Source organism: Echiichthys vipera, assembly GCF_963691815.1.
Source record: "Echiichthys vipera genome assembly, chromosome: 12".
Taxonomy (NCBI): Eukaryota; Metazoa; Chordata; class Actinopteri; order Perciformes; family Trachinidae; genus Echiichthys; species Echiichthys vipera.
In genome coordinates this window covers 11432107-11459974 of record NC_139837.1, presented here as the reverse complement: position 1 = coordinate 11459974, position 27868 = coordinate 11432107, and the positions used below count along the sequence as shown (strand labels likewise).

Below are 27868 nucleotides of genomic sequence, written 5' to 3'. Positions count from 1 at the left end.
CACACACACACACACACACACACACACACACACACACAGAGAGAGAGGGAGGCTGATCTGTGCATCTAAGGCTGTCCACATCAAATTAGATAGGCCCCTATTGTCCCTATTATGGCCTGGGAATGCTCCATCATGACGGATGCTACGGGGTCCCTCACTTGTCAGGAGTTGTCAGACAGATATGGAGTCTGGATACACACGGCTGACAGGTAATCTTAATGTCTTCAATTAGCCCAATTAGGGCTGTCATAAACAATTCGATAAGTGCTCGACCAACACAAACAGATAGACGCACGCACAGGCACACCAAACGCACATACACACACTCACACGCCGAGGTCTGCAGGGTATTAATGAGAAGGGTAATGGGTATATCAGTGGACGGTTGACTTGCCTTTTGTTTCAAGGAGGGGTGTGTCCTCAGCCCGTGCTCTCAGCTGTGCACTGCTGGCTGCTACCTGGTCAGTTCAAATTGTACTATCTCCTTTCATTAGCGCATCGCAGGCTGAGAATCTGAAAGGCCGTGACAAAATTCATTTGAGACGAGTGGGAGCAGATTGCCTGAAGCAGGTGCTATAAGGGAGATAAAACAAAAGCAGCACCTTTGAGAAGCTCTGTGTGTGCGTGCATGCGTGGGTTTTCTAACAGTGTGTGTGTGAGAGGCTTTTTCCCTGGACTTCACATTCTGTTCTTCTCCTTTCTACGGTAAATGTGTAATGACACAAAAGTGCTTTTGGAAAAACAAAAGAACAGGGACCAGAGAGGAATCGGCCCAGTGCACACTTGGAGCGTTTACAGAGCTGTGGTGAAATCTAAATATTGTCCCTAGCGTGACTAAACAGGCCAACACCTTTCTGTGGAAAGGATGTGCGATAGCTAACATTGTTTGATTTGGTCTCTCCTTTATAATATGTTATCGCAGCAACAACGGTGACACCCACACTACATCCCTTCCTTTTGTCCTCTAACCGTTTCTTTAAATGCATCTATTTGCATTCACTATCAATTTCTTTCTCTGCAGGTACGCAGGGCACGTTTCAGGAACCGTGAAGCACAAGCTAATGTTTAGAACAGAGATTCCACAGTTTGCAAACACAAGACCTGAGCAAAGTTAGCATCAATATTTGAACAAGAACTTCACATCAACGCTGCCTTGATCTTATGTACAGAGGCTCTGAAATGACCCACGTTCAGCAACAATGCTGACAATTTCCAATGCAGCGCTTGTATACCCGTCCTTGGGCATTCAGGGCAGTGTTGTATAGAGGCAAGAAGAAAATACAATCAACGCTGAAGATTTCAGTTAAAAACAAGGTAATATGCTGAATGGTGAAATCCTAAGGCACATTTTCATTCAAGGAGTCAAACTGGGGCAAGCAGACAAACCAACTGCTATCAGCGAGATCCGTGATGGACATTTAACTCTACTTCTGATCTTTACCTCAAGTGATGGCTAGAACGCCATCTGAGGGGAAAAAAAGGAAGACGGAAAGAGAAAAGCCGTCACCGGGAAGTTGTAATAGGAAATTGCTCTTGGCAACTATTTGTTCAAGCACCAGATTTTTTTTCATCTTTATGCCAACCCAGCGAGCATCCATTGGAAAACAGGGCAGGTCCCCCTAATGAGTAATCTATTTCAAAGCAGTCGTGTCTGGGCATGACAGTTTACTGAGAGGCTTGAAGAACTGGTAATTACCAGTGTTACGGGGCAATTAATGCATATTACACTGCGGCACTCATGGCGGTGACTGTCAGCTCCCCAATAAAAATGAGCACTCTTCAGCTAAAGGGTGACATTAATTGGGCCCTTAATGACTATGCAGAGGAACCTAGCCAAATAGGAACAAAACAGGGGACTCGCTCTGACTCCAGCAGAGGGCTGGAAATTGGACTAAAAATGAGATTAATTGCTGTTTAGAAAAAAAAAGAAGGGGAAAATGTGGTGAGGGGAAGGGGGAGAAAGAGGTTGGAATTATAGGGTGCAGAGAGCAAGCGCTGCTCATACAAATGACAATTCAATTAATTATTTTATACTGTATTTTCTATACCTTCAGGAGCACAGTCAGGCCAATGGCCCATTCCGAGGGCTTTGTCTTGCTATTTTGCTCACTGCATAAACACATAGATTTCCCTACGCACCCATGCACAACTCATGGTGCATATGCTCAATACAATACGTACATCTATAATCTTCAATTAAGTGAATAGAGGCTTCCCATATAACATGAAGAAGGCACATATATATAGCTGTGGTTAATGCAAATGAGATCAGGTAGTTAGGTATTCCATAATGTGCATTAGGGAAAAATCACATTAAAAAGGAAGTATTTTGAGATTCGGGCTTACACACTTTTGTATGAAGCCTAAGGCCTTAAGTATGTCTTCCCACTTAAAACAGTCCATAAAAACATTAAGCAGAGCTTTCATTAAAAGTAAATCTGCCAAATTGCAGGCCTTCCACCCCCAGGAATGTTTGTTTAGAGGGAGATCAAGGATGTGGTGAAGACATAGTAATTCTGATTAATGTTGCTAAAGCTAGGCACGTACTGAACACCACCTGAATATGCAAGCCCCGCATCATAAAAATATCAGCATGCAAAACATGCCGTCATTTGCATATATTTTTGATTTTGGATTTCCTTGCTATTTAAATATTCGGTTAGAAATAGTCCAGCACTGCCTCTTGCGCTGTCACGCTGCACACTCACACTGTCATTGGTCCTGATAGAACTCTTCCGCTTCAAAGGGAGCTTTGCAATGGAGAAGAGAATGAGCAAATATTTGAATTGCAAAAACACATCATCTTGCGAGGGGGAGAAAATTCAAGACAAGTTTTTAGAGTTAAAGACACCCCAACCCCCAGCAAGCTAACCCTTTGCACACAGCACAAAAAAGTCAACATATTCATAGTGTAAGCACTCTCCTCGCTAATTTACCATATCCAAATTTGCGTAATGGGATATGACACATTTTAGAGGGGATTGCGGAAATAAACTTTAATTTGAGGAGAGAACCATAAAATGTTTAAGCCGCCTCTTTATTTAACTGAAATCCACCACACAAATCCAGGTTCTCAGACAACCTGACATGGATTTGATTACAGACTGAAGTGTAATTAGCTACTTAAGTTATCCTCTGGTAAAGTGAGTGAGCAGTACCACCACTGTACCTATAGCTATTTCAGCATAACTACAGAGGCCTTTAGATTCTACAGAAATTTATTTTTCCTCAGGATTCAGCACAACCAGTTTACAGACATTTACATGCACATGTATATGCAATCACTCCAGGAGAATCTCTGACAGCTTCCAACTTTTGCAGAAGTTAGTGAAAAAAAGCGCAATAAATAATCTCCATGACAAATCAATAATACGACTCATAGCATATTTGAAAGTACAAGCTCCCCATTCTAAAGCCAGGATAAATAGAGCACTAAAGCCAAAGGTTACAAGTCTAGCCACGGAGGCCACGAACATTAACAGCAATAAATGGCCATCTTCAGACATCTGAAAAAACACAACTGCAAAGAGGGAAAACTGTGTTTATGATTGTAAATTTATTTACCACAGGCTGAGAACTACCTTGAATTTTAAAATCGAGGGGAAAAATGTGAGCGTCTCAAACACGTACTGTCTAGGACACATGGAGAATTCTGTGAGTGGCAAAATAAACAGTGGAAAGAATCAGCTAGTGATGGGGAAAACAAATTCAAGGGTACATTTTTTCATAAGCATCCAAAGCTTTAAATAAAGGACAAATAGTTTGTGGATTCCACACTTTAAGTTTACACTGTTACCTTAATTATAGATGATATCTAATGTTGTTCTTAAATACCAACCTCAACCTGTAATAACTTCTATCATAAAAATGATTAACATTTATACAGAGCTCCTCAATGAGCCGTCGACATCACACCTTCCATCAGTCCAACTCCCCTGGGGCCTCTACTCCTTGTGACTTGCCTACGTGTAGACAACTTGGAGACAGGTCAGAGCAGAAATCAAACCTGAATGATGGATAACTTTGCTGCACAATGACCTCTGTCACTGGGTTCTTGCCCTAAATCAATGCTGGACGATAAGGGCCCTGCGCCAGTGCTCACCTTGGTATGTTCACCAGCAGACCTTATCTATGGCAGGAGGAAGTATGAGTAATAACTAAAGACAAGCCACGACAAAACCACTAACCCCACCTTGTCAAACATAATCTACAATGTATATCCCACTTCCCCCCAGTAAAACAGTAATTATAAGAACCAAAGAGATTTGGGACTCTGTGTTTGGAAGATTAACCTGTTGTTCGTAGGACAGTGGGAGAGCTTGAACGTATGTTTTCATATTTTTAAGGAAACTGGGAGATGGATTTAAGGCTGAAAACTGACATACTCCACTCTTAATACAATGGCACGCCAATACAAATTCATTCACAAAATTATGAATCAGATCCTTACATCTGAGCACTGTCAGGTCTGAGTGGAAAGGCCAAAATTTCAATGATGCAGGAGAGGAGAGGTTGGAGGTTGAAGTTGAGGGCTGACAGGAAGTAGAAGCAACGACTTAATGAAGATTACAGCACTGGGAACTCTTGGACCTTTCAGTAGTTTTTCATTTGACTATGTGTGTGTGATAAAGTGTGAGTGTGACATAGAGAGAGAGTGAGAGACATGGAGAGCAAAGTGGAAGAGTGAGCCTGTTTCCAGGCCGTCGCATCAAAATGGAGAGAGAGACCAAACATGACATCAAACGTTGCAATTAGCTGACCCCTTTCTCCTAGAGTCACAGTTTGAAAAAGCCCTGCCTTTTAAACTCCTGATTAAAATATGTTTGCTTTCTCATTCAAAATGACATTTGACAAGGTTAGTAATATTTCAACTAACTGTAAAAACATTCTTGCGGCCGTAATCCTTTTTTTCCATCACTTTTCGGGGGCGCAGGTAACCTCTGAGTGAGTTTCCCATGAACTCAGCGCTACAATTTGAAAACAAAACGGCTGTGGGAGAAAAAAAAAGGAAGAGTAGTTCAAAGTTGTACTCAAACGTGTTCTGTTTCAACCGAGCAGCTGAAGCTAAATGTTTTGTGATCATTATATAGAGAATTTATCCTCTTTCTAATTCAAACCACGACGAATATTTAAAAAACAGAGCCAGTAGGCTTTTCTCTAACCGCAAGCTCCATCCTTAGCAGAGATTCAGGGGGGCTGAGGACTGTCAGCAGCTCTGGGGATAGAGTTCCTCAAAGCGTTAAACCCCCTCATCACCAAATTAGGAGATGTGTAGTTAGTAGCCCAATGGCATCTCCAGTGGAAAAGTGATATAAAAAGTAAGGTCAGATGTAATTTAACGGTGCACCACAGTATACAGTATATATAATGTGATAATATTTTTTGCAGTTAAAAACTTAGTTCTAAAATTGACAGTGTGCACAAGCTTAAAAAAAAAAAACTATTTCAAAGAGTCAGCAAACTAAAGTAAACAAAATGTAAATGGTGTCTGATACAGTCTTTGTCAGTCTGTGCAATCCTGACAAAACAAGCTGAGGATATGCCATGAATAAGGGGAAAGGATCAGAACTGGTCAGACCAAAACTCCGTCTAAAGTTAATAGTTTTCACATCCATTCCAGTTGCAGAAGAAGAGAATGTGAAGTGTCGGGCCGGACAGTAAGCCAGGCCAGGCTTAACTGCAGCTGTGCTCAAATTGAAGTGGCACTTTCTATCAGAGGCCTTTCGCCAGACAGCTCTATTCTGCCCTTTCTCCTGTAACCTCCATGACACACAGACACCCGTTACAAAAAATAAGAGTGGTCATTTTAAGCATACAGCCGTCATTGAAGAGACAGATTCCGGGTTTAACATGGGGGAAGATTCATCGTGCGAACGCGCCAGCTGATGGAGAGATCACTCAAAATGAGAAATAGATTTCTCCGACATCTCCGTGGCGGCCGTTCAAAGGGGGCGTCTCAAAGCCCCAAAACTCTGTGCAGAGTTTATATTTCACTTGTTCGGAAATGTATGCCTCTGTTATCTTGCATCAGTCCAAAAGGAAAAGGATTGGGTATCGCTGTTTCAACTTCCCGCCTATGATGAAACGTTACATCGACAGCGGACAGAGAGTTGGAATTCGGATCATATCGTTACCCTGTTAACTCCTTAAGCCCTTGTCACATAGGTTTGGTTAATGGTGCTCATTTAAAATGCATAATAGCGAAAAAAACATTAATAACACAAGAGAATGGAAATACGTATATATATATATTAGCAGTCATATTGAGTGCACATTTATTCTAAGAAGTTTTAATAGGGTTCAATGGCCAAATGCAATTTTTTCCCCAATTATTTATAGACCTGACAGAGCTTGCAGAGACAAATCTGTTGACCTAATAGATCTTGTACATTAACCCTCAGAATTGATGAGCAAAATCAGAAGGTCAGCACTTGGACTCAGGCTCCTCATGTGTCTTTGATTACACACTCCCACTAAGGGATAGGCAGGCAGAGATGTTTAAGCTATCAGGCAATCAGACCGCCGCGAGACGTGAAACTCAAACCAGAGACGGGAGAGGGAGAGGGCTGCCTGGGAACAAAGATGGGGGACAAGGGTCCTGACGAAGCTCTTTAACAAATGCCAGGCCGGTGAGGAAAGACTCAGATGTGCTTGTATCTTTTTCAGAGTTTCTGGCAACGATGCAGTGAAGTGAATTAATACTGAAATATAAAGCAAAAGTTCACAAAAACAAATACCTCTTCATCTGGTGTTTAAATTCAGTTACTTACGGTACGTCAGTCAAAATGACTGTCATGTGGTACAATCAGATACAGGTCTTACACAGTGAAACAAACAAATCAAACCATATATCAACGGAGATGGATGAGGTCAGATGGTGAACGGAAAATCCTAAATGTAAAATGATGGGTGCAGATTCAGAACAGCATTTCTGCTTTTCACATAACTTACTGTGGAATGGATACAGAGGCTGATTGGTGTTTTGGTGGTGCTGGCTTTTACAGACTTGTTTATATCTTTTTTGATTTTCTCCAAAATCCTCTCATTTTAGTAAATGCATTATTGCAAATGAGAATAACCTTGCCGTCTTGGTTCAGAATATGAAAGGTTTTATTATAAATCACCAAAAGCTTTTTTTAAAATCAGGATCTTTGTGCAGTCTGTACACACAGAGGTCAAATTGAGCCAGGATATAGTACCACAAATGTGTATGCAAGAATACTGTATGTATGTGTCTATATAGATATATATTTGTACCATTGTTTACAAATAAATTTAATCGCTAATTGTTGGGTTTTACATGACTAAAAAAATATCTAAATGCACAGAGGAGGAGGATAAACAAGAAGGTGAAATCGCTGGGAAAAGAAATAAAGCATGGATGGTAAAAAAACAAACAAGGTTATGTGAGGGACAGTGGGCCTATAAAAAGAAGCCCACTGTCTAGATTATCTATAAGGAACCACTTATCACAAGCGACCAGCTCTACACAGTGACTGATGGGCCTCCACGGACCATGGGTACCAGCACATTATCTGGTACACACAGAGCTGCTCTTTAAACACAAAGGCAGAAATATGAAGCATTGTTTCCTTAGCTGTCATTTGGTAAAATAATGTTGTTATTTTTGGTCTAAAATAGAAAGTGTTTACTGTTTTTTGTGCCCAGAAAAACACAAGACAATGCTGACCGGCATATAAATTACAGCAAAGATAAAGTGGCTAAACTAAACCATTAATTTGTAGCATGTAAAACACCGCTGATTTAAATCCAAGTAGCTCTTAAAAGATTCAATTAAATCTAGAGGTATACCATTAAAGATGAGCACCAGTAGCCCGTATGAAACATGGAGCAATGCTACTCACAGTGAGACAAGTCAACCCAACAAAATCAATAAATCAAGAAAAAAAAAAAACCCAAGGAAATCTTAATCCCCCCACCAAAAAGCTGTTAAACACTTGCCATGTCATGAAATTGTACATCCAGAACTGAAATTTGCATTCCTCCTGTATCCATGTGAACCATGGAAAAATAAAAAAAACCTCTTTATACTAAATGTCATTCCTTAAAAACAAGATGTAAGGACCATATTGGTTGATATAAGAATAAAAGATCACATTGTTTCCAATCAATTGGGATCTTTTTTTTTAACCAGTAAAGAATATGTTTTTTTTTCTTTTTCTTAGTCACATTAATTTCCTGTGACAGGCCAGAGGTCTCATGGTCCAGCGCTCTCCTTAGGCCCTGGGAGGACACTGGAGGAATCATCTGATGACTCCTGGCCTCCCTCATCCCGCTCTACGGAGAGGTTAAGACACAATTAAGCCCTTTAGTTGGGCAGTTAAGATGCCTTTGAAGCAGCTGTGGAGGTGCATGTAATGAAATACTTAAAAAGGTCTCCTGAACCAAAGGTTGTTGAAAGCATTAAAAATTTGTGTTAAAGCTTTATGTCTACTGAGCTTAAACGTGTGTGTATGTGGGGAGAATGCCGTTATAATAATCCTCTTAAATTACTTATCCTTTAGGATAGATTCAGCAAAAATATTCAGCAATACAAGAGCACAACATTGTATGATAACAGAGTATCCTATTATTATCTTCCTATTTCCCCCGTAATCTCTCTGTAACTTACTACGGATGTAAAGATATCCAGCAGCAGTACGCATGCCCACAAGCCTGTGTGTGATGCACAGCAAGCTCCGTGTATTGGCTATAAAATCTATTTGTCTAGGTTATCTCCGTGTCAAGAAAATATCACTGAAAGTTTTACGTCACATTGAATGTAATGGGCCTGAATGTCTATTCGGGGTCAGACAGCCATCGAATTTCTCCCGTTAGATTGAGTTTTACAAAGAGCCATTCTAATCCTTGCCCACCACTCTCTGGGCTTTTGACAAATGCTGCTGACTTTTTCCTGGAATGAAACCCAGGAGGTCACTGTGGAGGAAAAAGAAGAAGGGGAAAAAGGCAGTGAGGTCGAGAAAATGGTCGGGTGGGGGGGCGGGGTGGGGTGTCTTTGTAAGTCTGATGACATACATCGTGAAAGCTGACAAAAAATGTACGTTAATCTTTGAAAAAAGTTCCATGGCAAAACAGGAATTCATGGAGTAGACATGCTTGCACCTCATTTCACTCGAGGCTTTCTTCTCCGCCTCAAAGTGTCACAGGCGAGCAGAAAGACAGGAGGAGGGATATATATCGCTGGGGTGCCGCTTTCTGTCCCGCTCCTCGTTTAAACACACAGCGGCCGTGTCAAAGCAGCTCTCACACTCAATGGTAAATGACAAATTTGGATAATGCACACATACAACCCTACAAAAATAAATAGGAGACATGGAAGTTGAACCAGAGAGCTAAATCCTGAGGCTGCTTGAGACCTGAGAGTGCGGATTACACCCAAGACGCCTTAAACAATGCACCCAAATGTGCATCCTTAAAAGCATGAAATCCTTGAAGCATCAGAGCCGACTTGTCATTTGCCATTAATATTCCAAGTTGCTTGTGCTTTGGGGGCCAGCATTGCACTTCTGTGTGCTGATGTGCCCTAAAACAAACACTTGCAAAGCCCTAAAGGAACAACCACTGTGGATAGCTATTTCTCTGCCTGTGGAATATTCTACGAGAGGATGTCATAACAAAGGAAACAATAAAAGAGGCCACGTTCCTGCACCGCATGGGGTATCTATAACTATAAATAGGAGGAAGGCAATGTCAGAGGCGCTTGCGCTTTTACAGGAAAACTGATATTTGTATTTTGAAGAAAAAAAACCCAGTGGAAATTAAGCTCTAGCTAGAATTTTCCATGCATATTAAGTAAATAAAAAGTCAACAACCTTAAAACCCTGTTACCTTGGAAAGCAACCTTATCAACATCCCAATAGAAAGGCTTGTATATGAAACTTAACACCCTGCTGGCAGGTGCAGTAATGCAGCTACTCACATATTGAGTCCTTATGATTCCAATCAGGTATTCTTTGAAGGCCACTATTGCAATGAAGATTTTTTTTCCACCTTTGATTGTGCACATCTCTGATGGGAGGTAAGGTAAAGTGTAGCAGGATAAAGGTCTCGGACGTGTCACATTGTCACCCCAAAAGCGCCAGTACCGGTCCTCAGGGATGGCCCTGTAATGTCCAGCCTCATTGGATCAGCAGCAGCCACGGCCTGTGGGCGCCCTCTCTCAGGTGACATCCCCTATCTGCTCTAGCTCTATGATGGCCTTGCTGCCGCTGCTTATACTATGCTACTACTATTGCATTAAATAAACTATATGCCATGCAAGCATTTCTAAATATAAGAAAATGCCTTTATTCCTATTCACAAGTCATACGCATAATAGCAAACTGCACATCTCAGGATCTAGGCACACAGTAAAAAAAAATTTAAAGATAAAAGGTAAAATCAGTTAAATTCAATATTGGTTTTCTACAACACATCACCTCTTTAATTAAGCATTCCCATCCTTACTGCTTTGAAAAGTTCAACAAAAAATGATGGACATGTCCATTAAAAAAAGCCGACAATGTACAATCTTAAATCAAAAAATTAATTAATTCTCGCAAATGGATTGACGGCTCTGAGAATATAACAATTTTAGTTGTGAAATCTACAACATAAAGCTGCAGATATAATTGGAAAAAGTTCACAAAGAACTCAAGATGCCTAATTGCAGCTGTGTCAACTAATAAATCAGATTTTTGTCTACTCATTAGCCAATGTGTCAGCGAGCGGATTAGTGATTTTATAGGAACCGTCTGGTGAGAGTCTACAAAATGATGACTTACTTATTAATTGTAGTTTTATTTCCCGTTATGTGCGTGCAAAAAAAGTGTTGCAACAAAGGAAAAGCAATAATCTTATTTGTGCCAAAACACATGTGAATGGAAATCGAGATGCACTATTGGAGCATGAGAATTTTCTGCTTGTAATTATGGGAGGACATAATGATCTACATTACAACATGGCACGACTTTCAAAATGATGAAAACAAAGAGCCAGATGAAATATAATGCATGTGTGTGCATTCAAGTCTCAACAAATTTCCAAGTGGTCAAGCCAGATGATGTATGATAGCAAACCCAAAAGTCTTAACCCCCATTTCATATGAGGGAGAAATGAGGCATACTGTCCCATTATATTGCTATAAATCATTTTTTTGTAGACGGCTGACAGCTTTTTATCAGATCTAACCTTTTCAAGCCTCCATTAAGAGTGCTAACATTTTCAACTCTGACACATTTGCAGTTTACGAATCTCACAGCTGATTTACTTTGGGAGGGGGGCTCGCCGGTGTCCATGCTCATTTCCACACAGGCTGTCCATTGTGTTGGATTGGCTGGAATGGGGGAGGTAGAATAGGAAACATTGAAGAGAAGAACGGGCTCTGAATCTATTTATTTAACTCTACATTTTATCTTTAAATCTGCTATACTACAGTGGAAAGTAGTGTTGTTGCTGAAAATTATTTTTTGGTAAAGAGTATATTCTGATTTACACTGCCGAATCTTTCCTGGTACACAACTGCTGCATGGAGGGCAATTAAGGACCACAAAGATGCCTTATAGTCTTCAAAATGAGTGGACTCTCAGATAAAGAGATGCTTAAAGGCCATGAAACAAGGAAAGACTAGACAAATAAAAATATAAACGACGACCATTATATCAATCTAACAGGAACCCTTGTGGCCGTTTTTGTCAGGTGTTTGATTTGTGACTGTGCTGTGATGTGAAATAATGTAATGTTTTGATTTCTTTTGGATTTCTGTACAAGCTGTGATACATTGAAGACAATCAACGATCTATAGATCCATCTATTTATCCATCCACCCATCAAGCATTCAGCATTTCTCTGGTATCTATTATCCTCCATTCCAAATACACAGCTTTTTACAAAGGATTCCACAGACTGACAACAACATATTAAGTAAGTGAACCTCACAGGGACAAACGCAGTAGCATGGTCAAAATTAGACAAAAACTCAAATCTGTATTTTTACACGATTTCCAAATCCATAGTTAGTTAGTAAATAGTTGCCATTATATTAATGCATTTGGGATTTAGTACTGCATTTGATGAGCTAAACTAATCAGACAGATAAGAGAGCAGAACTTCAGTTGCTGCTCTGAGAGTTATGAGGAACTTTGCCAACCATAATTGATTTAAGTGCACTATAATCAAGGAGGGGCAGTTAAGGTGGCACCACATGAGGGTCCATATTTCATTACATGCTGTGTTTAACCTTACTCACTTCTCCTAAAACACACAAGAGGCTCATTATGTGTTTAATATTCACCAGCAGGTGAATAATTTTTATGCAACTCTGATAGTTGGGCGAGATGGATAACTCAATTATCTGAACATCCGTCAGAGCAGAGGGCTCGCCGGCTCTGGAACGCCACCAGCTAAGATTGATGGCTGAAAGACACCAATAGCTGCTGCTTCGCCATCTCATCCAGGCACTGGGCCTGAACACGCCGTTTGATTCTGCAAGAAGACCGTTTTTCTCTCCATTTTTTTCTTTTTTTTTTAAATATTTTTTTCTTGGGAGCAGTAGGTGAAGCGTCATTACCCCTCACTCCACTGGAGAGGGGTTCATTATGGGGTTAGTGTGTTGGCAAAACTATTGTTTGGATGATAAATGCAGTTGGTGAGGGCTTTGGAGGGAACATTAGTTATGTTTTTTCTTTCAGTCTATAAAAACATGTCCCCATAGCTCACTCTGCAATGCTTGGGGGCAAAACAAGAACAATTAACACAAGCAATAGGTGAAGCAGCTCAGTTAAAGCAAAGAGGGAATTCTTGAAAAATAAGCAAATCACTGGAAATGTCAATCAGGGCCAATGAAGTAATTACAAACACTGCTGTGTGACTCCAAGGGCAGTCAAAAAGAAAACCAAAAGGTTTAAAGTCAAGCACTGAAATGTGACTTTGAGGAATGAAGGAATGGACATACACCCTAAACATCAGCCCTTCAAGGCCCGTCTCATAAACTGAAACCTACTAATGAGAAGTGAAAGCAGGATGATGTCACCCCATCACCCTCCTGTACCCTATTTCTCTATTGGTTTATGTTTTCACTACTACAAAGCGCTGACCCCAGATTCACTGCTAACACAAACAAACCTTGTACCTCAGACGGTAATGCATATAGGTCTAACAATAAGAGAAAGATGAGGCACATTTTCAAATGTCAGCAGTAAATGTCAATTAAAAATTACAAGGGTGCTGGAAAAGGTAGGGTCTGAAAGGAATGACATTTTTTTTCTTTTTTGACACAACATTGTTTATCTGACCAGGCTGCTGGCTGACATGACAGGATCTACTCTGACAGTTCCTTAATACACTCAGACAAGGCCGCCCCAGTGAATATCAATGAAAGATACCCGTGGGCAAACATGTAAGGCTCAGACTAACTCTTACTCTCCAATCAGCCTGTTAGTATTCTGATATTTTGCCCTGCTGTAAACTAATGCAACGAGTACCAAAGAAGAAGACCAAACACAGATTAATACCACTTTCTGCAATCCAAACTAAGAAAGAAGATTGACTTACACAGTGAAATATTTATGAGACATCTGATCTTCATGTCATGCTAATCAAATGAGCTCTCTTTGTTATTTATTGCATTATTTTAAGTTTGACTGAGTGAGTCAGTGGCCATTTAAGTACTTTCTCATTAAACGTTGTATGGGAATGTTCTGGAGCTTAAGCAAAGCTTTTTATTGTCCCCAACTTTCTTAACAATATTTAATGAGGCCTAACAAATAAAGTAACCATCAAAGATTGGCGGTTTTTAAATCCACACCTCAGTGACCTTTAGTTCCTGACGGCAACATATATATATATATATATATATATATATATATATATATATATATATATATATATATATGTGTATATATATATATATATATATATATATATGTGTATATATATATATGTGTGTGTATATATATATATATATATATATATATATATATATATATATATATATATATATATATATAATATAATATAATATATATAATGACAGAGCTTTTGTCTTCTGGAAGCAGGCCATTTCCAAATAGTAACTATGTTACTCTGAGAATATAAAACACACCATTGATTATGACCTTGACCTCATCTCCTGCATTTTAACTGCTCAATGATATTGGATAAGTCATCTTCCCTTAAAATCAAATGATTGCTTTGTTGGCAGCTTCTGAGTGGAATCAGTAAGTCAGACGTCTATAGGCAAGGGTAACATTCTCTTAATGTTGAACCATAATCTCCTTTTCAGTCTTCACAGACTTAAAATAAGAAAATGTTTCCTTTATTTCATCCTTAAAGGGATGGTTTGGCTTTTTTGAAGTGGGGTTGCATGAGGTACTTATCCATAGTCAGTGTATTACCCACAGTAGATGACGGTAGGCATGCTGCCAGTTTGGAGAAGCAGACAGGCAGCAGCTGCAGCAAAACGTACTTTAGCCACCTTAAAAAGGCCCAAAATAGCAAATATAGACATTTAAAATACACACACACACACATATATATATATATGTATGTATATTTTTGCTATCTAATCACTGATAGGCTGATAATAGAAGGGTTGTTTTAGGTTGGAGAACAATGCATACAAAACCATACATGAACATTCATTCATGATAAACAGCTTCCCCTGTGTTGTGGCCTTGATAGATCCAGAAATCTCATATTGCACAGCACATGCACTAAGAAAACAAAAACAAAGAGAGTCCAGCTGTGCTTTGGGGTTTGGAACCTCCTGGCGCTCAAGCACAATGTCACAATATGTCAGCTGGCCGTCACGGCTGAGGGGGGCCGGGGCCGCAACGAGGCGAATTGAGGCAGTGTGGGCAAGTTTTCAACTTGGTGAGTGGAACCCTGCACCAAGGGAGGCAGGGATGTGAAGAGCCCTTCTCTCTGTATGTGCCTTTTGAAATTAAGCCTAGGTAAGAGTATTGTGCAAAATGTTTGGATAACGGCTGATGACACTTTGTATGACAGGTGCTAATAGTCAATCTGTTTTTTCTGGCATTTAATTGGGGAGAAATTTAATTTATTCAATGGCTGGGACACATGATCAGGCTTTATAACTTGCATGACCAAATACAATGCCCCTGTAAACCTCATGATTCATGTGTCATGACAATGAAATAAGTTTGAATTGTATGAACCATATTCATTTACTAGCATTGAGGTACACGCATTCATATGCATACACATACACACACCTCTGTTCCCCCAGGGTCAGACCACTAGGGTCCATTCCTGTCCAAAAGGTTCTCATGACAACAGATGCAATAAATTAATCCCCCATTTCCCAGCTTCCCTTCCAAAACAATGTGTGTACTCTGGTACACAATCAAGCTCACAGGCAGACCCTTCAGATTGTAAAAGGCTCCAATGACAGGAGTGGAAGTGGAAGCAGTGTGATGTACAAATGTACCATATGGAAGTGTGGGGTCAGTGTGGCCTATGCCAGGGAGGAAGTGGTTAGCGTTGTTAGACAGAGATATGAGCTGCCTTTGTAATACTGCGAAAAGCTGATTGTGGTTTGTGGTTAAAAAGGAGAAGTTATAAACTGTACGCAAACTGGAAAACACGAGTTGCAACATTATATGGTTAATTTGGATAAGCATACTGAATGAAAATAGACTACAAAAGAGGTAAAGGGAAGACTCACCTGTTCCAGTAGCTCCAGAACTGTTCATTGAGATAGGTGCGATGACTGTAGTCGTCTCCGAATGAGGCTTTGCTCTCAATCCAGTGTACAATGTGTCCCTCTACGGCTTTTCAGAAACAGAGAGCACTACTCAGAGAACCAGTGACAAGAAAGCCACACAAACAAGATCCAGCGGGGACAGGTGACATTTTCTTATTTTTTTCCCTGTCATTCACAAAAATCTAAGAAAATGTGCCGTTAACTTGACAATGTTTTGGCAACTGCACAATCCTCTTTGAAACAAGGTAGCTAAACTTAACAAGATAACATATTTGAGATGAAAAAATGTTGTATTATGTATGTAAATACTAACCGATGGGGACTTCCAGGATGATATCAGGCGTCTTGTCGTAGCCCATAACTCTGAGTTGGTTTTCATCTACAAGAGATAAAGTGCAGGATTTTAATATCTAAAATAGGTTTTACTCTTAAACAAAAAAAAGTTATGTTGCATCAGTCACAGGCAGGTAACCCCACAGCCTTCACCAAGGTTCTAGAAACAAAACCCCTTAGTGTTAGCAAGGCAGAAGAAATAACAGTAAAGGACAGCAAGCGCAGTAAAACCATTAACTACATCTGCCACGTATTCGCTGTCGCTGCACAAAAACCTGTAAAGCCCTGTTACAGAGCTGCTCTCCAGTTTGCCGTTTGGCAGAGCTTTATAAAATATACAGCAAGGGGACAAGGTTGGCATTATAGCCTCTGTAAGCCTGACCCCTGCCTGCACAGGCCGCAGTCATTGTCCTTGACTTCTGGTGCGCTTCGGCCATTATCCCTACAACACCTGATTTCTCCATTAAATCTCAGGCTGACCAGGTCATTCAGTTCCAAGGGCCTGCCTCTTTGTCTCCAGCCAAGCTCAACTAATGGGGCATGGAAGGAAATTGAGGAGCAATGCAGGGTGGCGGTGTCAGTGGTGGTGAGGAGGTAGCATCAGCCAAGGAGAGAGAAAGAGGTGAGGTCAGAGAGGCTACCAGAAGCCTGTGGTACAGAGGGGCATCCTGGGTGTGGTAATGTGGGTGTAGATGCGGTGGGATGGAAGCCCCTTTTCATATCTACTGGGCTGTTGACATTGTCATGTGGCTATGATCGCCTTTTTACATCACTTTTGATTAAAATTAATGGACCATCCCTGTTGTTGGGTAATTTATTTCCAATCCATTTATCAGATGGGGGTGATGTTGCCCAAGTGGCCCTCGTGCCGCCCGAACTCTGACAGTTTTAGAACAGTCCTCTGTACAGCTCTGGAGAAAGGTCAGCAGTCCAGGTTCAAATAAATGATATGGTCTTAATGACAGTGGGAATGACTTTTATCCTTCATTACTCATCTGACCTAGGGGATGGTGATGGGAGGAAGGGAGGGTTAAAAATTTCACAATTTCACACCTGGACACTCTAACTTGATTTAATATTGTTGGAACAATATAATGGTGTTAGGAAGGTAGAAGATATTAAGAGAACATGCTGTAAATATAATTGGTTAAAATATTAGAAAGAAAAAAACCACATATGAGGGGTTTCTTTTTTTCTGAACATTAAATGCACCAAACTACCTATGAGAGAAAATCCCTCAATGGTACCAACATAATATTCATGTAAACAGAAACTTGCCTTTTTCATTCAATTCAAAAACAACTGAACAGCAACCTGAGACGACCGAACATTAAAACTAACAAAATCTACCTTTTTAGCTTTTATTCTATAAACGTTCATTGTATGGTGGTACATAAGCAGCCAAGGAAATTTGATAAGAGTTCCTTGTTGTTAGCAAATCAATAAGAGATAACATCCATTCCCCCAGCTATGTCCAGGTCCTCCTTTACCAGGCTTCCAAAAAGGCTTTGCTGCTATGACCAGATTGACTTTTGAACTATGATGAGAGGATCAAGAAATGCCTTACCTAGAAAGGACAGGTTCCTCTCCTTCAGTTTGTCACAGAGCAGCACCTCGTGCTCTTGGCCAATAGCGCTGAGAAAAGAGTCAAGGATTCCAACGTATAGCAATAGCAGTATTTAATATAATATGTCTATTGAAACACTAAAATAATAACATGAAACTAATAAAAAGGGATATTTATGAGAACACACACGAAATACTATGGTTTTAGGTCTTGGTTTGGTTTGGTTACTATGGAAACCACAAAAAAACAGTGTGGTCCACAGACGTGAGGTGATGTAAGCTCAACTGTGCATGTGTCTGCTTGACATCAGTTAAAGTTAAGAATCTGCTTTTCTCTACTATTGGCTTACTATGCAAAGTGAAAGCCACTTTTCTTTTTCCCGATGTACAGAGAGGATCCAATCAGAGTCTTCAGGTCAACCTTAATCTGCTTTCACAACAAATCTCTAAAGTGCATTACCTAAATGAGGAAGAAACAAATGCCAATTTGGCAAAATGCACAGAGCGCCTGCACTGGCTGCTCCACTCATTCCTCTAAAAACTTTGAAGAAAAATGCTTTTAGAATAACTGCCATTTTACATCAGGATGCAAGCTGGTTGATGCCCTGGAAAGGAGTCCTGCATTTACAGAGGCCAGATATCATACACACAAAGCTTTTTCCAAGAGAGAGAGAGAAAAGTTCTTATGTCATTATACTGCCCTCAACAAACACTAATATCTCAAAATGGATTCTAATTAATACATACATACATGGATATTGAGAGCTATTCATGTGAGGATGGAGCTCTTTCAAAGCACATAGTGGGGCGGTTATAATGAACTCTCTGTGGCGGAGTAACTGACTATAAGTTGACAATGACGAGAGGGCAGCCAAAGAAAAGGTAAAAAGGGGGGATGTGGAAGGAGGGTTAGGGTGGGACAGGGTTGACTGGCTATGAACAGAACAACCCAGCCCCACCACCACACACGGAAGCGTGGACAGACACAATAACATACAGATGTACCCATGTACACTCATTCAAATAAGTCTCCACCCCTAGGAAATAGTTGGTCTGCTACCCAGCTGCTAACTCCCCTAAATAGCTCCAATTCTACACCTATAGTGAAGGCCAAGCCCCTGTTAGATAAAGGGGTTTGTTTTGGGATAATGAAGGGAAATACTGGAAATATAAGCAATACAACTGAATTAGAAATAAATAAAACAAAACTAATGGAAGTGGAATGAAAAAGAATAGTTCAAATTGGACTAATGTGCCTCTCACGAACTCTCCATGGTGCTGAACGTCATAAGAACTATCAGAACTAAATTTAAATTTAAAAAAATCAACATGTAAGATATTTTATTATTATTTTATAACGATCATAAAATGCGGGTGAAATAAAATACCAAAGTGGAGATGCATTTAGATCAGCCAATCCTCTCCTCCTCCTCTTCCCTCCATCGCCTTCCAGCCGCTGACTGTACCAGTGATAGTGGGATGGCAGGCAGGATGAAACACTTCCTCTGTGAAGCAGAACTTTTATGTCAGGTGAAGCCAGACACATCTCATCCCCTTCAATAGCTCCTCGTCAATTTCAGGCTTAAAATTTTATGGGATAGGATACTGTTTGATGCAGTCTACCAGCGGTCCATAACAGCAGTCATTTATTGTGCACTGAAAAGAGGGGGAAGAAATATTATGGCGTGCGAAAAAAAGGGTTGGTGGGTGGGTGGAAGGGAGGTGAGGGAAGGAAGCCCGTACAGCGCTGAGAAAGGAGAAAACACAGGAGATGCTGGCAGATTGGCAGGCATGACCGCCGGCTCTCACGTGACCTCATCAGCAAACATGAGCGTCTGATGCCGTCTGTCAGCCAGGTGGGTACAATAATACTTAGAAACTCACTAAACCTAAGGAGGTTTGTTACATGGAAAAGGGCAACAAACTTTATAAGAGAATATAAAATATAATTCTAGTAATTGGAATAATTATGAGTATATACTGTATTATTCAGTGACACAAAACAATTTACATGAGTTCAGTCTAAACTATTCATTATTAACACTTACTTGGTAGATGTTATTAGCCAACTTTTGGTCTGGAATTAGAGACGGCTCCTTAAGCATGCTGTTGAGGACTGTTTTAGAGGCTGAGAACGGGACAGAAAAGGCAAAAGAGGGAGAGCAACAGTTACATAAAAATACATAAATATTAATATGCAAATTACATCAAACATTTTAGCTAATGTAACCTGCAAATATTAAAGAAACATAGCCTAATTGCTACACTGAATTGAGAGCAAACTGTTATGATATACAGACAAAAGACAGGCTTGACATACTGTAATTCACCATGCCACTGTTAGTGCAGTATTTCCACACTAGTCCATTAGATGGCTGCTTGGTGTCTATACAGATTTTCTATGGATAAATGTTTCAGTCCAGAGCACAGGAGCCCCATGTAGTTTATCTATGTTATGAACGCTGACTATTCTGCATCTCTCATCCCCATTCTTGCTCTACTAACATTATAAATCAGAAAGGAAAGCCTGCTGGATTGATTCGCTGGTACTGCAACAGCAAAAAAATTCCTTAAATCATTTCTTAAAAAGATTTGGATTAAATGGATTGTATCATTGTGTGACGAAATGGTTGAGGCACACCATTTTAGTGATACATGGTCCTGACAGACTTGCGGCATTGCAGACAATACAAGGAATGTTTCTATTCACATTTCAGGCATGGATAGTGCCTGTACCAACACTGCACAGAGATCTCAAAGCTCATCTAATAAAATGTGCACAGTATATAACTGTTAAAACAAGACAGCTTATTTGAAGATTTACAGAAAAGTATAAAAAAGGACGTTAAAAAAATGCAAAAGACTTGAATGAACATTTACAAACATCGACTGGATAATCAGGCTTATCTCAAATGTATTTCATTAATAGAAATACATTTAAAAGAACATTTAGAAACCCTTAAGACCCTTCTTTTAAAGTCCTGTTGTGTTCTTTTGCATTACTCATTGAGAAAACTATCACAGAAGGGACAAACAGTGCTGTGATCCCTCATCTACCATATGATGAAATCAAGAGGGAGGAGGGTGGAAGAAGAACAAAGCCTATTCAGCACTCCCTCCTCTCTTTCTGTTTCTTCTTCTTTGTCTCCATCTTCCTCTGCAACCTCTCTCGTTTTTTTTACTACCTCCTCTCTGTTTCAGTCTCCTCCAGCCACGGTACTCCCCCAGCCCACCCCATAACCTCACACTCCCTCTTAGAGCTGCAAGGCACAGGGCTGTGCTTTATTTCTTTGCTCATTTTTCTCAGAGATTGGTACCTTCACACGCAGATCCATACCATGCTCCTGTGCAGTGCAGGCGGCGGTGAAGAAAGAGGGTTATATTTTCCCCTTGAGTTAGGACACCTCATGACAAATGATAATGGATAATCAATAAAGCGGGAAATATGAGGCAGCAAACTTTATGAAGCCAGGAGACATATTACTCCCCAACAACACTGGTTTCCCTTAACAAAGTCACTACTCGACTGTGCCTAATAATCTGAAGGAAAATCAAAGGACCCGCAACCACATCAGCAATATTGGCAACTTATTCCACTTTAATGGCATTTTGATTGATTTTTTCCCTCTTCCTAATGGTCGTTTTATAGATTTGACGCTGCTTCTGCAAAACAGTAGTGTGTAATAAAGCTCCCCGAAGGCAAACAGCAGCCATTAAAGCTCTTGTCTTACTAGCGCTCATAATTGGGGGTTGACCACCACCACATTTTGGTCTCTCACATAACACACACAAACACACTTCCAAGACTAGGCTTCTCTCTGTTTTCGTCGCTCCTGCCCTTTGATATTTTTTTGGTAGATGACCATAATAAGTGTTATGATCCCTTCCTTCTGCTCGTTTTGAGGGATGGGGTTAAAAATAGCCATAAAGAGGTGACCTTGGCGCTGACATTGTGGAATTTCAGCCAAGCATTGACCTGATGAAAATGGAAGGCCAGGCCGCTAATAAATCAGGATGCTTTTAAAATGAGTTTACCCTAATGCTCATTCATCACAGGCTGTAATGCCATTTGCAGGCCCAGGATTCGCTGCTGTGCACAAACACAGCAGTAAATAACAACAGGGCCCTTGCATCCCTCGCATCGTTGCAGCCTCCAACATCAGCATACATTTATTAAAGACGCCCCCGCCTTGCACGGCAGCACTCCTCTATGACACCCTGAGCTCCTCTCTGCCACACACACGCACACATATTCACACACGCCATGCTCTTTAAATACACACACTCAAGGCACACAGAGATACACACATAAAACACATGCAGGAAAATAAAAAGCATAATCTGAAGAACACCAGACACAGAGAACAAAGCCCTGCAGCACGACTTTGCACCTTGTAAACATTCACCAAATTTACTGTAATTGTCCCATGTTGGTATAAATTCTGACTAAGGCACCATATCACACCGTCAACATCTGAACAGAAAAGAACAGAGAAGAGGGGAATAATAGATGTGAAACGCTACACCTCCATTGGGATTTTCTAAAGAAAACAACCAGTGTAAACAAATCACAAGCCTGTTTTTCATATGCAACTCCAAAACATGATAAACTATATAAAGCAAGGTAACAGCAATATAACCTTGGCTTGATTTCTTATTGCGTATTTGTGTCATTTGTAACAACTCTTCCTTTCTCCACGAGGGTGAAAAAGTCATTATCTTAAGCACAAAAAATGTTCAGAAACCTCATTAGATAGCAACATTTGTTGAGGGAGGACCATAATAAACAATAACGGATGACGATTGTTATTGCCCCTGACACTGATGAGCTCCTCTGCAAGTTTGTTTATTAATTAAAAACCCACTTTTTTCCACGGGTGGGGGTGCGCTTACCCATTTCCTCTATAAAGCCCCCCCCCCTCCCACACACACACACACACACACACACACCCCACACTCCCCATGCACAAGCCATTGAGCTGTGGAGGGGCACTCGTTCATCAAACTTCATGGAGCAAGGGAGAGACAGGTCCTGATAATGTGCGCCGCTAAAGCTGATTTTCCATGATGAATCTCGGAGCATATAAATTGGCTAATATCTGAAAACATTTACAGATACTAGAGGAATTGACTACTTGTGGGACATGATGGATGAGGCTCTGCGACGCTGGCCGACAGCTCTGCAAATCTCTGCGGCTGCCTAAAGCCCTCATTTGATTTTCCAATTTACTCCTTTTAAATTTATCCTCCCGTATTGAAAAAAAAACAGAAGATGGGAAAGCGAGAGAGAGCGAGTGGGAGATGAGAGGAAGGGCCAAATGTGTTTTTTTAAAAGTATCTGTGGTGGCGTGTAGGTGCTAGTTGATGATATGAGGTGGTATCTCCTGTGCAGGAGGAGCCCAGTCCCTGAAGAGGTTACTGGGGCAGAACTGATCTGCTTCCACCTGATTCTCCCTGATAGCAGTGAGATGAGACTCTACAATTCTGTGTGTGTGTGTGTGTGTGTGTGTGTGTGTGTGTGTGTGTGTGTGTGTAGCTGTAGTAATAGTAGATCTGGGTAGGCTTTGCTATTGAGAGAGGCTTCCTAGGTCAGGCCATTAGACTGTGGCAGAGGCTGACTGGAGCTTCTCTGCTGAAAAGGAGTAATTAGTATACTTGTCAAGTGAAGTGCCACGCTGCTGCTTACCTCCTTTTTGCACCCACCCCTTCCCTGCATACACACACACATACACACACGCACAGATACACTCATCCTGCCTTTGCCTCCTTACTCTCTCCCTCCCTTCCTGCTAATGAAGTGCCCTTGCTCTCATTATTTGAAAAAAAAGGCTGCATATAAACGCCATCACTACCACAGTGGAGAAGTGAGAGAAAGAAGAGGAGCACTTGAAGACAAGAGGAGGAACCATAACAAGCATAGTGGATACCAAAGTTAAGATTTCACTGGATAGAACATAATGCAATATTCAGTTATCAACACGTCTGATCTGCAAAACACTGAAGCTATTATGAATTCTGTCAAGGGACCAAAAGATCATGGTAGACGCTAACATTCTTACAGTGTTAACATCAAACGCAGGACATTTATAACCTTGCGTACAAGGCTTCTGTAAAGGAATGTGACAATAAATCTTAAAGGCGGTCGAATCACATAGTTACAAAACATGGAGTAGCAATCTAATCTGGAGCTGGGCCTTGGGAAAATGGAAAAGGTCAAATAGCTAGCAAAATTGCCTCCTCAAAAAAGTATGTCTAAATCTAGAAGCACATCAACTCCTGTCAAAGGAGGAATAGAGAGAGAGATGAAGAGATAGCAGGAGAGGGAAAAGAAGGAGCAGGAGCTCCCCCAATGTGAGGCAATACGAGGTAGTATCTACTGACACAGAGCTGAAATGACAATATGGCAGTTCACGATATACTTGACTATTTACAGAATTTATCAGAGGCCTGAGACACACTGTGCACACACGATGTAGGTTTAATCCAGTTTATTATATCTGTCCATGTCAAACATCTTTTTCATCAACGTAATGTTTTAAAATGTAATTTTTGTTGCAGTAGTTAGTACATGTGTTATGTCATTATTTTGATTCATTGCATTTCAGTTTTTAAGCAAGCAATTTCAATGTCTCAAGTGTCTGCTTGTTTCTGGCTTTCAAATGTAATGTTTTCCACTGCTTTTCTTCACTTCATATCAATAAAAGTGAATCTTTGGTTTGGTTAGGTTCAGTTCAAAGCAATTCAACTTTATTGTCATTATATATACACTTTGATATATAATCGCACGTAGTTCGATCATTCTAATATGAAAAAACTTGGGGCAGTTGTACTTAGAAATAAATAATAGTAAAAATGTATAATATTCAATTGTTCTAATCAATTTGAATACATAAAAAACAATTAGATGACATCACGATGACTGATTAAACTGTTATGACAACACATTTTGCAGCCTTATTTGTGTTTCTGTTTCATTGTCATCTAACTCTTTTCATACAAATATTCTATACAGTGCCTTACTTGTGCCTTATGTACTTAATCGTCACATTCAGCTTCTGTTTTTGATATGTTAGTCCATAACCAACAAACCTGTAAGAGGAATGTACATGAAGATGTCTCAACATGTTCAGAATGTTGTATTTTCCCCAAAAAATCAAGCACAGCTTTCAGTGACCTTAAAATAGTGGATATAAACAGTGTAAGAGTGCACATGTGACCTTTCCTTCCATACTGCCCAGTCTGTTTTCATGAGACAAGGAGCATTATGGATGTTGATATAATATTCAATACGTGATAAAACTGCTTTGAATATATCGATTTATTTACAAGCGCCACCAGATAGTCTTTCATTCTGCTTGACTGATGCTCTCTCCAATACTTCTGCTGCAAGTGAAGCCTGTTGGTGGTGTCATCATGTTGAGGTGTGGTGGTGGTGTGTGTAGCTAGTGGGAAGGTTTGGGGGAGAAGGTGGTGTTGGGGGGCAACAACAAGCGAGCAAAACAAAACAAGGAAGGGACAGAAAACAATTTAAAACTCTGTATTGATCCAGCACTAGTGATTGTACATATATTCCACAGTCCCAAAGGCCCCATTCCTGTGTCTCTTAAATGCAAAGGGACAGAGGAGGGGAATAAAAAAAAACGATGGTGCTGGGCAAAGGCAAGCCACTCACCCAGTTGGGGGTAATGTCCCTTATATAGAAGTCTATTGATCTTTGCAATGTGCCTGCCCTCCCTCCCTCCCTCTGGAGTCTGACAAAAACACACAAACACACACACATGCACACTGGAGCACAGTCTGGGGCTGGAGGGGGGCAAGACGGATATACCTGACAATAGCACTGAACCAACCTGCTAGCTAATTGCGAGCAAAGACAATTATCCTTGCATTGTATAATAATGGAAACACATTACTGGAGTCTAATATACACACAGGGAGATTGGAGGATTTGACTGCACAGCGCATGTGGACAGCAATTAATTTGCAAAGGCCAAACAGGTCATGAGGAGATTGCAGAGGAGCTCTGTCAAAGCAGAAGTCACCCTCACAGCAACTGACTTCACAGCTGGCAACAGTGGGAAGGTACAGTATAAGGACATCATCATTGGGAAATGTGTGATATTGATACAACTAGTAGGAGTCAAATTATTTTATCAGATAAAACAGTAGATGCTAATCTGATCTAAATTACCATGCAGGCTTAGTTAGGCTGATTTGGATCCAAAGTATGATTATCCTGTAACAGCCAATCAAGCTTATGTGAAATCACTTCCTACAAGAAAAAAGAACCACTGCAAACACTGAGATGCGACACGCTTACAATACTGTTTTGAAATTAAACAACGATCATCCAGGAAGCTTCATCCGCTCCAAATCTATTCTGAGCAATAATAAGGCATGTTTTCACTGTATGGAGATGGAGGGATGCAGTGTGCTATTATCTGAGACGGAGTGCTTCTCCTGGATGAATGCCCTGTTCTACAAGCTGCTCAGACTAGTATTTTGACAGGCAGTGGATAACGGTGGGTCCAAAGCAATCACATCTTTGACTTTGACAAATGGCTGTGCTGTGGCGAAGTTGAAAATAACACACATCCACTTTAATCTCTTTCTTGATTAAATTGGAATCACGTCTTTTTGACACGATGCGATTCACTCTCAAAGCACAGACTACACAGTCCTCAGGATACAGGCCTATTGAAATGTTATGGAATAATGTTTGCATGTGATATTAGGAGTTCCTGAGAAAATATGTTTGCATGAATTACCCATTGTCACATATAAAAAGGTGTACCCACAAATTATGCCAAAATTTGTGCCCAAAAAAATATTTCAGGAGATGACGTAAGAAAGTTCTAGAGAGAAAGAAAAAAACAAAAACTAACCAGAATGTACATGGGTAATTATTCCCACTATTTCTGGACAATCTCTTTGACATGTTCAACAAAAATATTTGCATCGCAGCATGTCCATCAGCGCTACCTAGGAATGGTTTGCTTTTTCTGCCACACTTTCCTAAACTCAATTTCCTCAGAGGACCCCAGTATGGATGGAGAAAGAGAAGGGGATGAGGGAAGAAGAGAAGGTAGGGGGTAGATGGATGCATTGGGGGAATGAAGGAGGGTGAGGAAAGAAATCAGGGGTGTTATAAATAACACTGATGAGGTGAGCTACAATTGATCCACACTGCAGTTGAGAGGTGGGTGGTCCTCCCAGTGCTTAATTGCCAGTCCTGTGCCCTGGGATGCTGCTAGTACTAAATGTGGTCTGTCTCTCATTAGGCTTGGACAGGCTGAAAATACAGCAGCTAGAACTCGAATTGGGACTCAAACAGAAAGGGATTCAAAAGACAAAGTGCTACAATTAAGACTGATGGAGGGGAATGATAGAAAGGACAGAGTGGGAAATGGAAAAGTGTTACTCACGCATTCCACCCTCCAGGCCCTGAAGGAACCTGTCCAGGATGATACGAGCCATCAGTGCAGGAGACAGATCCACCTTTACATAGATTGAACAATAACAACAAAAAAGAGAATTTGCCTTAATAAAAAAAAAAAAACAGGCGTCAATGGGGAGTTAATGCTACTTCAAGGTATAGAGGAAATGTTATTCCTCTCTGGAGAATCACTCCATTTACAAACCATCAGACTAAATCCCACATATCCAGTTGAATGTGCGAACATATTTCAAAGAGCCTAAGAATTACAGCGCTGAAATTACATGGCCGGTCTACCTTTGGCTGATGTCACATAGATAATAATGATTGTAATGGCTCTAAATGATATTATTGCGTTTCCAAACCTTGACCTAACTTTCGTCAATCCCTGTGCAAATTGGTCTTTGAAAGCGTTGCTCTGCAATAACCTTTCCCACAGGAACAAGGGTTCACCAATTACACAGCCAAGCTACAGCTGAATTGGCTTCGCCCCTATCAAACAGACAAGCATAGTCTCTCATCTCATATGAAAAAGCAGCACACACTATGCCTGAGCGTGAGACAATGGAGAGCTTTATTCATAGGATGATCACCAAGGCGAAACTTTAGAAACCAACAGGACACACCGGAGGGACTGTGGGAATGCAGCCCTTAATAGGAAGGATAGCACCTATGGCTGCAGCACCCTTTGAACACAGAGACACCTTGAGAGGTGTGCAATGTTTTTGGTTTGAATTCAGGGAGATACCCTGACAGGTAAGGGAGCACTAATGATCAATACTGAAGGTGTATATCTGACCATATTCGTA

General features: G+C 40.6%; 1 protein-coding gene across 1 annotated transcript in view; it reads right to left on the bottom strand.

Annotated features, from left to right (window-relative positions):
* Positions 1–27868, bottom strand: part of cdin1 (CDAN1 interacting nuclease 1) — a 54275-nt gene that overhangs the window by 11810 nt on the left and 14597 nt on the right. Inside the window, exons 6-11 of the mRNA XM_083923775.1 lie at positions 27049–27121; positions 19672–19751; positions 19230–19279; positions 17625–17692; positions 16038–16103; positions 15686–15791 (exon numbers count right to left, since the gene is read on the bottom strand). Of these exons, the coding sequence (XP_083779901.1) occupies positions 15686–15791; positions 16038–16103; positions 17625–17692; positions 19230–19279; positions 19672–19751; positions 27049–27121 (443 nt within the window). The remainder of the gene's footprint in view (positions 1–15685; positions 15792–16037; positions 16104–17624; positions 17693–19229; positions 19280–19671; positions 19752–27048; positions 27122–27868) is intronic.